Below are 12350 nucleotides of genomic sequence, written 5' to 3'. Positions count from 1 at the left end.
GGCCATGGCCCCCAGCAACCGTACATTGATGTTTCTCTCTCTCTCTTTCTCCCTCCCTTCCCTCTCAAAAAATAAATAAATAAAATCCTTAAAAATCATTACTTTAAAAAAAAACTTCTTGAAAGTATTTTTTCAAGTGTAGTTACATTCAATATCACTGTGCACGAGTTTCAGGTGCTCCGCATGGTGGTGAGACAATCACACCTTACAAAGCACTCCCCTGATATTTCCAGTACCCCACAGAGAGTTATTGTAATATTACTGACTATATTTCCTATGCTGTGCTTTACATCCCCGTGCCTGTTTTATAAATACCTGTCTGTACTTCTCACTCCCTTCACCTTTCCTCCAGTTCCCCTACCCTCTTCCCCTCTGGTAACCGTCAGTCTGTTCTCTGTATCTATGTGTCAGTTTCAGTTTTATTTGTATATGTTGTTCTTTAGATCCCACATCTAACTGAGATCATATGGTATTTGTCTTCCTCTGGCTGGCTCATTTCACTTAGCATAATACCCTCTAGGTCCATCCATGCTGCTGCAAATGGTAAGATTTCATTTTTTATGGCCAACTAATATTCCATTGTACATGCCGTATATGAACCATTACTTCTGATCCACTCATCTGTTGATGGCGTCTTGGTTGTGTTCACAGCCGGCTATTGTAAAAAATGCTGCAATGTCATTTGCATTGGGTTGCAGGCCATGACCCCCAGCAACCGCACATTGATGTTTCTCTCTCTCTCTCTATCTCCCTCCCTTCCCTCTCTAAAAATAAATAAATAAAATCTTTTTTAAAATGCTGCAATGAACACAGGGGTGCATATATTCTTTTGAATTAGTGTTTTGGGTTTCTTCGGATACATCCCAGATGCGGATTCGCGGGGTCATAAAGCAGTTCCATTTTTAATTTTTTGAGGACCCTCCATACTGTTCGTTTTCCTCAATGGCTGCACCATTCCGCATCCCCACCAACAGTCCACAAGGGTTTCCTTTTCTCCATGTCCTCACTAACACTTGTTTGTTGTTCTACTGATGACGGCCATTCTGACAGGTGTGAGGCGATATCTCACTGTGGTTTTAACTTGCATTTCTCTGATGATTAGTGATATCGAGCATCTTTTCATATGTCTATTAGCCATCTGTATGTCCTTTTTGGAGAAGTGTCTATTCATGTCCCTTGCCCATTTTTAAATTAGATTTTTATTTGGTGTTGAGTTGTATGAGTTCTTTATAAATTGTGGATATTAACCCCTTATCAGATGTATCATTGGCAAATATGTTCTCCCATTCAATGGATTGTCTTTTGTTTTGTTGATGGTTTCTTTTGCTGTGCAAAAAATTTTTAGTTTGATATAATCCCATATGTTTATTTTTCTTTTGTTTCCCTTGCCTGAGGCGATATGTCAGAAAAGATATTACTATGAGAAATGTTGAAATGAAAGAAAAAAAAGAAATGTGCGAGCTTTTACTGCCTATGTTTTCTTTCAGGATTTTTATGGTTTTGAGTCTTGCATTTAACTCTGTAATCCATTTTGAGTTTACTCTTATATATGGTATAGAAGAAGGTGGTCTAGTTTCTTTTCTTTTTTTTTGCATGTATCTACCTAATTTTCCCAATATTATTTATTTTAAAATATTCTATTTATTGAGCCCTGGCTGGCATAGCTCAGTGGATTGAGCTCGGGCTCGGAACCAAAGTGTCCCAGGTTCGATTCCCAGCCAGGGTACATTCCTGGGTTGCAGGCCATAACCCCCAGCAACTGCACATTGATGTTTCTCTCTCTCTCTCTCTCTCCCTCCCTTCCCTCTCTAAAAATAAATAAATAAAATCTTTTTAAAAAGATATTCTATTTATTTATTTTTAGAGAGAGGGGAAAGGAGGAAGAAAGACAGGGAGAAAAACACTGATGTGCAAGAGAAACAATGATTGGTTGCCTCTTGCACAACCGAAGTGGGGACCCTGACTGCAACGAAGGCATGTGCCCTGATCAGGAATCGAACTGGCAACCTTTTGGTTCACACCTTGGTGCTCAATCCACTGAGCCAAACCAGCCAGGGCCCCAAAATTATTTATTGAATAGACTATCTTTACTTCATTGTATGTTCTTGCCTTCATATTAAAATATTACTAATTGACCATATAGGCATGGGTTTATTTCTGGCCTCTTTATTCATGTTCTCGTGTGTGTTTTATATGCTAGTACCATGCTGTTTTGATTACTGTGGCCTTGTAGTATAGTTTGATATCAGGTAGCATGACTCCTACAATGTTGTTCTTCTTTTTCAAGATTGCTGTGGCTAGTCAGGGTATTTTGTCATTCTGTAAGAATTTTTGGATCATCTATTCTAGTTCTGTGAAATATGTCATTGGTATTTTGATAGGACTTGAGTTGAATGTATAGATTGTTTTTGAGTAGTACAGACATTTTAATGTTAATTCTTCCTGTTCACAAGCACGGTGTGTGCTTCTATTTATTTGTATTTTCTTTAATTTCTTTCTTCAGTGTCTTATAATTTTCTGAAAACAGGGCTTTTACCTCTTTGGTTAAATGTATTCCCAAGTATTTTTTGCTGTAATTGTAAATGGGGTTGTTTTGTTAATTTCCTTTTCTGATCATTCATTATTTGTATGTAAAAACACAACCAATTTCTGGACATTTATTTTGTATCCTGCTATTTTACTGAATTTATTAATCAGTTCTAGCAGTTTTTGTTCTGGTGGAATCTTTAGGGTTCTCTCTATATATAAAAAAAAAGTGCTGCCGCCTGGCTGGGTGACTCATGGTTGCCCCGTACACCAAAGGGTTGCAGGTTCAATCCCTGGCTGGGGTGTTTAGTTGGAGGCAGCGGTCTGTGTTTTGCTCTCATATCAATGTTTCTCTGTCTCTAAAATCAATAAGCATGTCCTCTTGGGTGAGGATTAATAAATAAAAAATTTAAAATGCTGCCAACTATGCATTTGTGCCACTTTAATGCTTTGTTGGGCACAAATCTGCAGAATAAGACCTGTCTCTCTGGTAATGACCAGACTGTTATTTGAAGCAACAGCTCCCACTGCCTGAGCTTGACCCATGCGCTCCAGGTCCTCTGCTCCCTGGGGAAATATTCAGTTCTAGGCAGGAGGGTTTGCAGAGTGCCCGGGGCTGCCCAGGGCTCCAGCTGTGGGCATGCTGACTCAGGGAAGCACTCCAGTGTGAATTCACTTCCGCCACTCATCAGCGCCGGTTCAGCTGAAAGGGCACTGGTTAGACTGGGAAGGATGGTAGGATTCTTTCTCCTTCCTTTTAAAAAACTCTTCATTCCCTTGCCCCTGTTCCTCAGAGGGGAAGAGCTGGTACCCTTGGCAGAGTGGAACGTATCCATGTTTCTTCCTTTTCCTCCTTCCCACCTTTTCCTATTCACTACGCGCCAAGTGTTCTTTGGGCAACTACTCCCTCCCAGGGGCTTTGATGGGTCTTGGAGGTAAAGGCTGACTCAGATGTTGCCCTGCTCTCAAGGAGGTCCAGCTAGAGCAGAGGCCCCGAGGAAATGAAAACATACATCCACACAAAAACTCATGCTCAAATGTCCACAGTACCAAGATTCACAAGAGGCAGAAAGTGGAAACAACCCAGATATCCATCGATTGATAATTGGGTAAACAAAGTGTGGCCCAGCCACGTGCTGGGATAACATGCAGTTGTGAAAAGAAGCGAAACACTGACTTAAGCTACAACATGGACGAACCTTGAAAACATTATGTGAACTTAAAGAAGCCAGACACAAGAGGCCACCTAGTATGTGATTCCATGTATGTGGAATGTGCAGAACAGGCAGACCCACAGACAGAAAGTGGGTTAATGGTTGCTAGGAGCTGGGGAAGAGTGGGGGAGTGACTGCTAGGGGGGACAGGGCTCCTTTTTGGAGTGATGGAGATGTTTTGGAACTAGATAGAAGTGATGATTGCACAACATGTGAATGTACCAAATGCCACTGAGTTGTGCATTTGAAATGGTTAATTTTATGTGAATTTCACCTCGATTGTTTTTTATAAAGGCAAGTGTCTAATAAAGTCAGGAGAAGATTTTAAAGAGGCACAGGGGGCTGAAGAGTGAACTCACATGCCCATTTTACATACACGCTGCTCTGTCCCTCTTCTCTGTAGTGGCCACACCTGCTCTCAACCAGGGGAGGGCAGGGCTGGGGACTCCTGAATAGGTCCAAGGTCCAGGAAACACACCGCCTGTGTGCAGGTTACCCCAAATTGCAGAGTGACGGCTGATGCACCACTCCTCATTCTGTCCTGCCCACACAGCATTTAGAACTTCAAATTTGCTATTAAATTGGAGATCTGACACAAAAATTCTAGCTCTCTGTCTTTTCTTGAGTCATATCTGCCCTTCACGTGTGGTAACCACCACCGGGAGCTGACTGTCCACCACTGTTCTTCACGTGGGTGTTGGAATATTCTTCCAGCTCCTTCTCTCATCTATGCTGCCTGCCTGGTGCCCTTCAATACCGGAGGCTGCAATTCCTATTCTAGAATCTGTTAGAATCGTAGTTTATCCCATGGACAGGGCATCGCTGTGTGCCAGGTTGGAATGTCCATGGCACGATGTCATTTGCCCCTCACATCAGCCCTATGAGGCAGACAGAAGCCCATTTCACAGAAGAGGAAACTGAGGCTGGGTTAGAGGACTGCTCCAGTATTGAAATGGACAAGTTGGCAGAGTAGATTCAATTATTGCCCTCTACTGCCCCCTTGTGCCCAGTCAACACATGTGCACCAACCCCAGTGTGGACAACAGGGAAGAAACCCTTTGGCCTGAGGAGCACCTCTCACTAGGGGAGCTGGGTGTCCTATTCTGCCACCAACTCCTTCTGCCAGAGGAAACCTGCACTGTTGGGCAGCCAGCACTGTCTTTGGTTCTCATCAGGATGTGATTCAGCCTCCCAACCCTGGATGGTTCATGAAGATCCTACTTGGCTGCCAATCTAGCGGGCTGCAGGTGGGGAAAGTGTTCAACTGCTCAGCAGCACAGACTGGGAAACCAAGGAGCTGAGTACAAAGCGAGAATGTCTGAGAGTCTGGGAGCAAACATCCGCTCTGCAGCTGTGCAGCGCTGTGTCTAGGTGGCGCCTTCCCTCTCTGAGCCTCAGTTTTCCTCATCGGTAAAATGGAAATAGAGGTGGTACGTAGATTTCATTCATTTGACAAACATATTAGATGTCTGGGTGCCAGAAAACGTACAGGGCTGAATGAGGCAGATAGTAGCACACAGTTTGGAGGGGGTTGTGGGCAGATTTCTGGCAACGTGGCCGGGCTCTAGTACCTAGTTATCTGATCAAATACTAGCCCAGGTGTCACTGGGAAGGTATGGGGTAGATTTGGTCCAAACCTAAAATTTATGGACGTTAAATAAGAGACTGTCCTTGACAATCTGGTGGACCTCACACAACTGAAAGGCCTGAAGGTTTTCCCGATGAAAAAAGAATTGTGTCTCAGGGCTGCAACATTGAATCTGGCCTGAGTTTCCAGCCTGCCCTACAGATTTTAGGCTTGACAGCCCTTACAAATGAGTAAGACAATTCTTTGGAATATATGTATGTACACACAAAATATACACAATCATATATACAAATTTATATATGAAAATATAATATATCTATATTATAAATAAAATATACATGCTTATTTGTATAACTGTATGAATAATACAAATAAACACAATAATAGTATATATTAATTAATAATATATGTAATGATAAATACAATAATGCAAATATATGTAATATATAATGAAAACCAACTGGTTCTATTTTTTGTTAAGGAGCCCTGATTGACACAAGAAGGAAGGAAGATGATAATCAAGTAAACAAGTAGATGAACAAAGCAGGTGATATTTTCGAAAAAGAAAATAAGCAAGATGAAGGAAGAAGGGGGCAGGGTGCAATTACAGGGCGGTCAGGGAAGGCCTCTTTGAGGAGGTGACTTTTGAGTGGAGACTTAAAAGCAAGTGATTGGCATCATAGGAAGACTGAGGGAAGGGCATTCCAGGTGGAAGGCACAGCAGGCACAAAGACCCTGAGGCCAAATAAACTTGATGAGTCCTAGGAACAGATCAGAAAGCAGACCAGGGAGCCAGGAGCAGAGGGAGAAATGGGGGAGGGTACTGGATATAGGATGTGGGTGGGGAGGGAGGCGGGGCCAAGGGCTGCGGGCATGGGAGGAGGTCTAGAGCCTGAGGTACCTGGCACAGCCCCCAGAATGCAGTGGATATTCAATCAATATTCCAGATGATGCTGGAGAACTGGAGACGCCGACTCAGCAGGACTCCAGGCTCCTTGGAGGAAAGCCCACAGCTTCCTGACAAAGGCAGAGCAAATGCCTGCCCACCTTGCCGGTCCACAGGGCTGTGACTTTCAAGACCAGGTGAGACCTTGTTATTTCCCCAAGTCCCAGGACAACCTCAAATTACGCAGAGCTAAAGCCTTGCCATGAACTTGAGGTGGGTCCCCACGGCTCTCTGAGGAGCTAACTCTCAGCAATGGGCATCCAATGGAAAGGGTGGGGCTCCCCTTCATATGCAAGGCATACAATATGGCTTTATCCTTCTGTAGTGGGTTGAACCGTGTCCTCGCAGGAAGATAATTCCATGACTAACTGCCATCGCCTGGGAATGTGGAAATAGAGCCTTTGCAGATGTACTTAAGTTGAGCTCATACTGAATTATGAGGGCCCTGAATCCAATGAGTGGTGTACTTAGAAGGACAAGAAAATTTGGACACAGACACTCAGAAGAGAAGGCCATGTGAAGACAGAGGCAGAAGTCAAAGTGGTATGTCCACAAGCCAAAGGATGCCAAGGATTGCCAGCAGGCACCAGAAGCCAGAAGAGGCAGGAAAGATCCTCCTCTTCAAGGCTTTGGCCAGCAGGCACCATTATTTTGGACTTCTAGCCTCCAGAAGTATAAAAGAATATATTTCTGTTGTATATATATGTGGCTTATATATTAAGCCACCTAATTTGTGGTGCTTTTCTGTGGCAGCTCTCAGAATCTAATGCACCCTCTTGGTATGAAATTGAAATCTCTCCCCTGGGCATCCCTAGGATGTGGCATCTGTGAACCCTCCAGCCTCGCACCGATGATGTGGTCGGGCTCTCCTATTGCACTCCCTGCCATGCCAAACTCTTCTTTGCCCCAGTGCCTTTGCACATTCTGTTCCCTGTGCCTAGAGTGCTGCTTCCTGCTTGTAGATATTCTGTTAAGTTTGAGACTACAGTAGAAAAAAACTTATGAACAAACAAGCAAACAAAATCCAGAGCCACTTGGCTGATGCTCCAGTCAGACATCTAATCTTGCACCTGCGTCTCCTTCGCTATGAGACACTGGTCAAGCCCTTTTCTACCCTGGTTCTCAGTTTCTCCACTCAATCTTCCTTCAGTCCCTCCCCCTGCATGGTTGCTCTCTCAGCTTGGAATGCTCAGCCTCTGCCTGGTCAGACCTCACCCAGGAATTCTCCAAGTACTAAGAACCCACCTGCAATTTCACGCTGGCTTGTAAGGTTAAAGGGGACAGACTGTCTCTGCCCCAGACTGGGAGCACCCCATGAGGGCGGCTGTCTTGTTCTCCATATGTCCCCAGCATCTTGCCCAGGACCTGGTATACAGTCAGTGCAGATCATTAGAATGAATTAATGGAGAAAACAGACAGTTTTCTCCCAGGCTGCCCTCAGCTTTGGCCTCATAGGGATCTACAGAAGGGCAGGAAGTGAAGGAAGAGACTGCGAGATAATGGTGGCAGGAGGGGGCTGTGGACACAAGGCAAGTGCTCTGACACCCACTGAGAAGCTTGAAGATGCCCCTGGGAAGGGCTCGCTGAGCTGAAAGGGAATAGAATTGTGGGTTGTCTGGCACCAGACAGAGGTGCTTATGTTGAGATGCAGCTGGACGCAGCGTCAAGGAGCTGCACTCGTTTCTTCCGGAATGAGGAAGACAGAAGCCTTGGCAAAGGCACACGCACAACCAGGGTCTGCACAGCAAGGCCACTATCTTGCAAACACTGAGCTACTAAAAAGGGAGGGGGATCCTGTGCAGCTGGGGTAAACTCACTTGGAATTCACATTTGCAGCTGCAGCCAGCCCCATTTTTGTCTCCAGATGCTTGAGAGTGGGGCTACCTTTTAAAATACTGGGGGGGGGGGCGTGCACACAGATAAAGAAACTGCAGTGAACAAGATACAAGGAACAACACTGAGAATGACAATGACTTTGGGCAGCCTCCATCATTTAGACAGTCTCATGTGCCTCATTGAGTTCTCACAACTTCATGAGCCAGGGCTGATTGCTCCTATTCTACAGAAAAGAAAACTGAGGCACAAAGATGCTCAAAAAGTTGCCCAAGGTGGCCAACCAAGCCTCTTGGGGTTTGAATCAGAAGGTTCTCAAAGTCCAGACCCAGACTGCTTTGGGCTCATTGGAGGCCAGGAAGGCTAATACTGCCCAAAGACCCCTTGAAACTCTGGGCATTCGCTGCTGGAAGGAACCTACCAAAATCACCCCCTCAGGTTCTGCCTTTCACATGGGAGGAAACAGAACCACTCCCCGCCCCCAACACCAGGAGCAAGTGACTGCACTCAAAGCCAGTTCTTGTCCATTTTAGAGCATCTTTAACTACCAGGACTTCCTTGCTAGAAAATGATCCTTTATTTGCCCAAACTGCAAGTCTGGGTGTCTGGAGACCCCTTAGCCAGGCATTAGCACTTCCTGTCTTACAGAGTTGAAGAGAAAGACTTATGGGGGGAATGTGGAGAGGAAAGAACATCCTAAAGGTAGAAGGGTGGGAGGTTGGCTCCAACGCAACAGCCATCACTTTCCCAAAATACTTGTATTCCTGGAAGATGATGGCGCTGGGCAGAACAAGAGCTTCTCAGCTCTACTGAGAATCAGCACCTCTTGCTATAAAGAAGCACACACACGTGTGCAAAGCGTGACTGAAAACGACTAGCTTCGGTAGAGGGCCAAGTTCAAATCCAAATGGGGTTGACGCTCTCCACCAGCAGCTTCTACTTGGATGCAGTTGAGGGGAAGCGTGGGACCCCTCCCACCAGCCCATTTAGCTTTAGAACAGCACTGGTCGTATAAAGCATGCACTGGATTATTTGAGTCCACATATTCTATGCTGCTCTCAGACCTGCGTCCCTTTCATGCCTGTTGTTTATCAACCTAGTTTCTGCCCTCAGTGCTCTCAGCAGCTGGGATTTCTGGAGGAGGAGGTCCTCTTCAAAGTCTCTTTTCCAGGGTGAACATGTTCAGCCTCTCTGGCTATTCCTTCCCAGATGGTTATATAAGTAACTCTTGGGCATCATCTCCTGGGGGCAACGTCCTTGCATTAAAGGAGGAAGGAGATGAGTGGTTGTATGCAGCCAATAAATTAGGAGAGCCTGTTCTGAAGATATTCTCTCTTATGCAAGCAAGCAACGCCTCACTGGAGGAGAAGAGGGAGAGAGAGACCCGGTGGCTCACTCATATCAGCAGTGGGTGCTCAGGGCTTTCTTCCTACTTAAGTTTTTATTCCTTCCAGTGCCTGTCATTCATTCACCCTGTCTGTTGAGCACCAAATGTATGCCAGGCTCTGTCCTCACACTGGTATGAAGCATGGTCAAACCAAAGGCCCTCACTCTTGTGGGGTTCCCTTTGGGGGAAAATAGACTTTAAACAAGATAAATATAAAAATATTTGTGCTCTGCCTGGTGTGGCTCAGTGGATTGAGGGCTGGCCTGTGAAGCAAAGGGTCACCAGTTCCATCCCCAGTCAGGGCACATGCCTGGGTTTCGGGGCAGGTCCCTGGCGGGGTTGTGCAAGAGGCAACCACACGCCCTGGCTGGCATAGCTCAGTGGATTGAGCGCGGGCTGGGAACCAAAGTGTCCCAGGTTCGATTCCCAGCCAGGGTACATTCCTGGGTTGCAGGCCATAATCCCCAGCAATCACACATTGATGTTTCTCTCCCTCTCTCTCTCTCTCTCCCTCCCTTCCCTCTATAAAAATAAATAAATAAAATCTTTAAAAAAAAAAAAGAGGCAACCGCACAAGGATGATTCTCTCCCTCTTCTTCCCCCTCCCTTCTGCTCTGTCTAAAAATAAATAAATAAAATCTTAAAATATGAATATATTAGCTAAGTAGACAGTATGAGTCTCCTATGGCTGCTGTAACAAATGATCACAAACTTAGTGGCTCAACCCACCACAAATGTATTCTCTTATGATCCCAGAGGCCAGAAGTAAGTCTAAAATCAGTTTCACTAGGCTGAAAGCAAGGTGTGAGCAGGGCTGGTTTCTTTTGGAGGCTCCAGGGGATAATCTGTTTCCTGCTTTTTCCAATTTCCAGAGGTGCTTGGATCCCTTGGCTTACAACCCCTTTCTCCCATGACTGTGGTCTGTTACTTCCATCACCATAGCTCCTACTTCTGTAGTAAAGGCTTCTTCTGTCTCCCTCTTATAAGGCCCCCTGTGATAACACTGAGGACCCACCTGAATAATTCAGGATCATCTCCTCATTTTAAGATCTTTAATCAGATCTTTAGCCTGGCTGGATGGCTCAGTTGGTTGGAGCATCATCCCATGCACTGAAAGCTTGCAGGTTTGATTTCTGGTCAGGGCACATATCTAGGTTGCAGGTTCAACCCCTGGTTGGGGTGTGTATGTGAGAGCAATGTCTCGCTCTCTCCCCTATCCTCTCTCTCTAAAATCAATAAAAACATATCTTTGAGTGATGATTTTTTTAAAAAGGTCCTTAAATTAATTACATGTGCAAAGCACCCTTCACCATTAAGGGAACATTCTCAGGTTCCAGTGGTGAGGATGTAGATGTCTTTGGGTGTCATTATTCAGGAACTGGGGGAGGGGTGATAAAGAGGCCAGGAGGCCCTCTCTGAGCAGGTGCCCTCTGGGCAGAGACCTGAAGGAGGTGAGGGAGGCATGGATTGTTGAGGGAAAGTGTTCCAGGCAGAGGGAACAGGCAGTGAAAAGTCTGAAAGTCAGAGGCAGCTGGGCATGGGGAAGGAAGCTACAAGAGTTGGAAGGGCATGAAGCAGACAGAGAGTGATGAAAGCTCAAAGAAACAGGTGGAGGTTGAACCCGGGTTCTCTGTGGTATAGGCATTTGCCCCAGGGGTTTAAGCAGGGTATGACACAGTCCCTCTGGCTGCTGCAGGTAAAAATACAGTCAGCTGGATTTGTGGGAATCCAGGTAAGACTATTGTAATGGTCCATGAGATGAGTTTACAAGAATGTTTAGAATTCTTAAAATAGTGTGGAAATGAGAGTTTTAGGGGAGTGTAGGGGTGAGGTAGAAATCAATCTTAATGCAGTGAATATTTATTATGGGCTTGGGCTGTTCAACTGGCAGTGTCTCCTGGTCCCCACCTTGGAGAATTGCCACGCCCACTCCCTCCATGGCTTACTCGGAGACCTGGGGAGCTGTACCTGGGAAGATCTTCATCCTGCCATTCATCTTTCACATCCACGTGTTCCATCCGGAGTGTGGCTTCTGTTGTTCCCATGGGATCTGGGAACAGGCACCAGCCTTGAAGCAAGGATGATTTCTGAAGGAGAGCAAGGGATGGTGGTTTTACTGAACAATCATCATAATAACAACCTCTTGCCCATGTGCAGCATCTCAGATCCATCTGCAAAAAGCTTTTGCAGCCATTGTTTTATTGAATCATTGCCCAACTCTATAAGTCTTCCCATTTCACAGGTGAGAAAAAAGGCATAGAGAACTAAGAACACCCATGTGGGTCTGGAGTGTGAACTCACATGAGAAACTGAGGATCTGTCCAGCTATAACCCCTCCCCACTAAAGTTCTGAAATACACCTTCCCCAGGGCTCACCATCCCTCCATTATCTTGGGCTTCAACTGGGAAGCCATAAAGCTATTAAACTCATTTATACTAAAGTGTCGATGACTGATATACTTAAGCTTCCTTGCTGGGATTGACCCGGTCAGTCCCACCCCACCTCTGTCTGCTCCTGGCCACTTGCTCTGCACCTTTACCTCATCCCCCCCACACCTCAAAGAAGCAAGTCCTAACAACTTGCTGACCTGAGGATTAATGGAGGCACTGTGAAAAGTGTCTGGAGTTGGAAGTCAGGATCATAATTATTACCAACCACAAAATGTCAGTTTTGTTTTTATTGTCCTAGAAGCTGGCTGGGGGCAGGGGTGAGGTGGACACAGCACTCTAGATGATGGCTTAAGCACTGGGCTGTCTGGGGGCAGAGTCAGCTGCTGAGTGAGATTAAGTTTAGGTATACCCTGGCACAGGGCAGACTCTCAGGCCATTCATCCCTCCAGGTCTCAGTTTCCCCAT

At 45.6% G+C, this 12350-nt stretch overlaps 1 protein-coding gene across 1 annotated transcript in view; it reads right to left on the bottom strand.

Moving 5' to 3' along the window:
• The window catches only part of ATCAY (ATCAY kinesin light chain interacting caytaxin), a 32251-nt gene that overhangs the window by 17433 nt on the left and 2468 nt on the right, over positions 1-12350 (bottom strand). The window contains exon 2 of the mRNA XM_028519283.2: positions 11463-11581. Coding sequence (XP_028375084.1) covers positions 11463-11539 — 77 coding nt within the window. The 5' untranslated portion in view covers positions 11540-11581. The remainder of the gene's footprint in view (positions 1-11462; positions 11582-12350) is intronic.

This window comes from Phyllostomus discolor, chromosome 8, assembly GCF_004126475.2.
Source record: "Phyllostomus discolor isolate MPI-MPIP mPhyDis1 chromosome 8, mPhyDis1.pri.v3, whole genome shotgun sequence".
Classification (NCBI taxonomy): Eukaryota; Metazoa; Chordata; class Mammalia; order Chiroptera; family Phyllostomidae; genus Phyllostomus; species Phyllostomus discolor.
The sequence above is the reverse complement of the archived record's forward strand: the minus strand, read 5'-3'. Positions and strand labels throughout refer to the sequence as shown.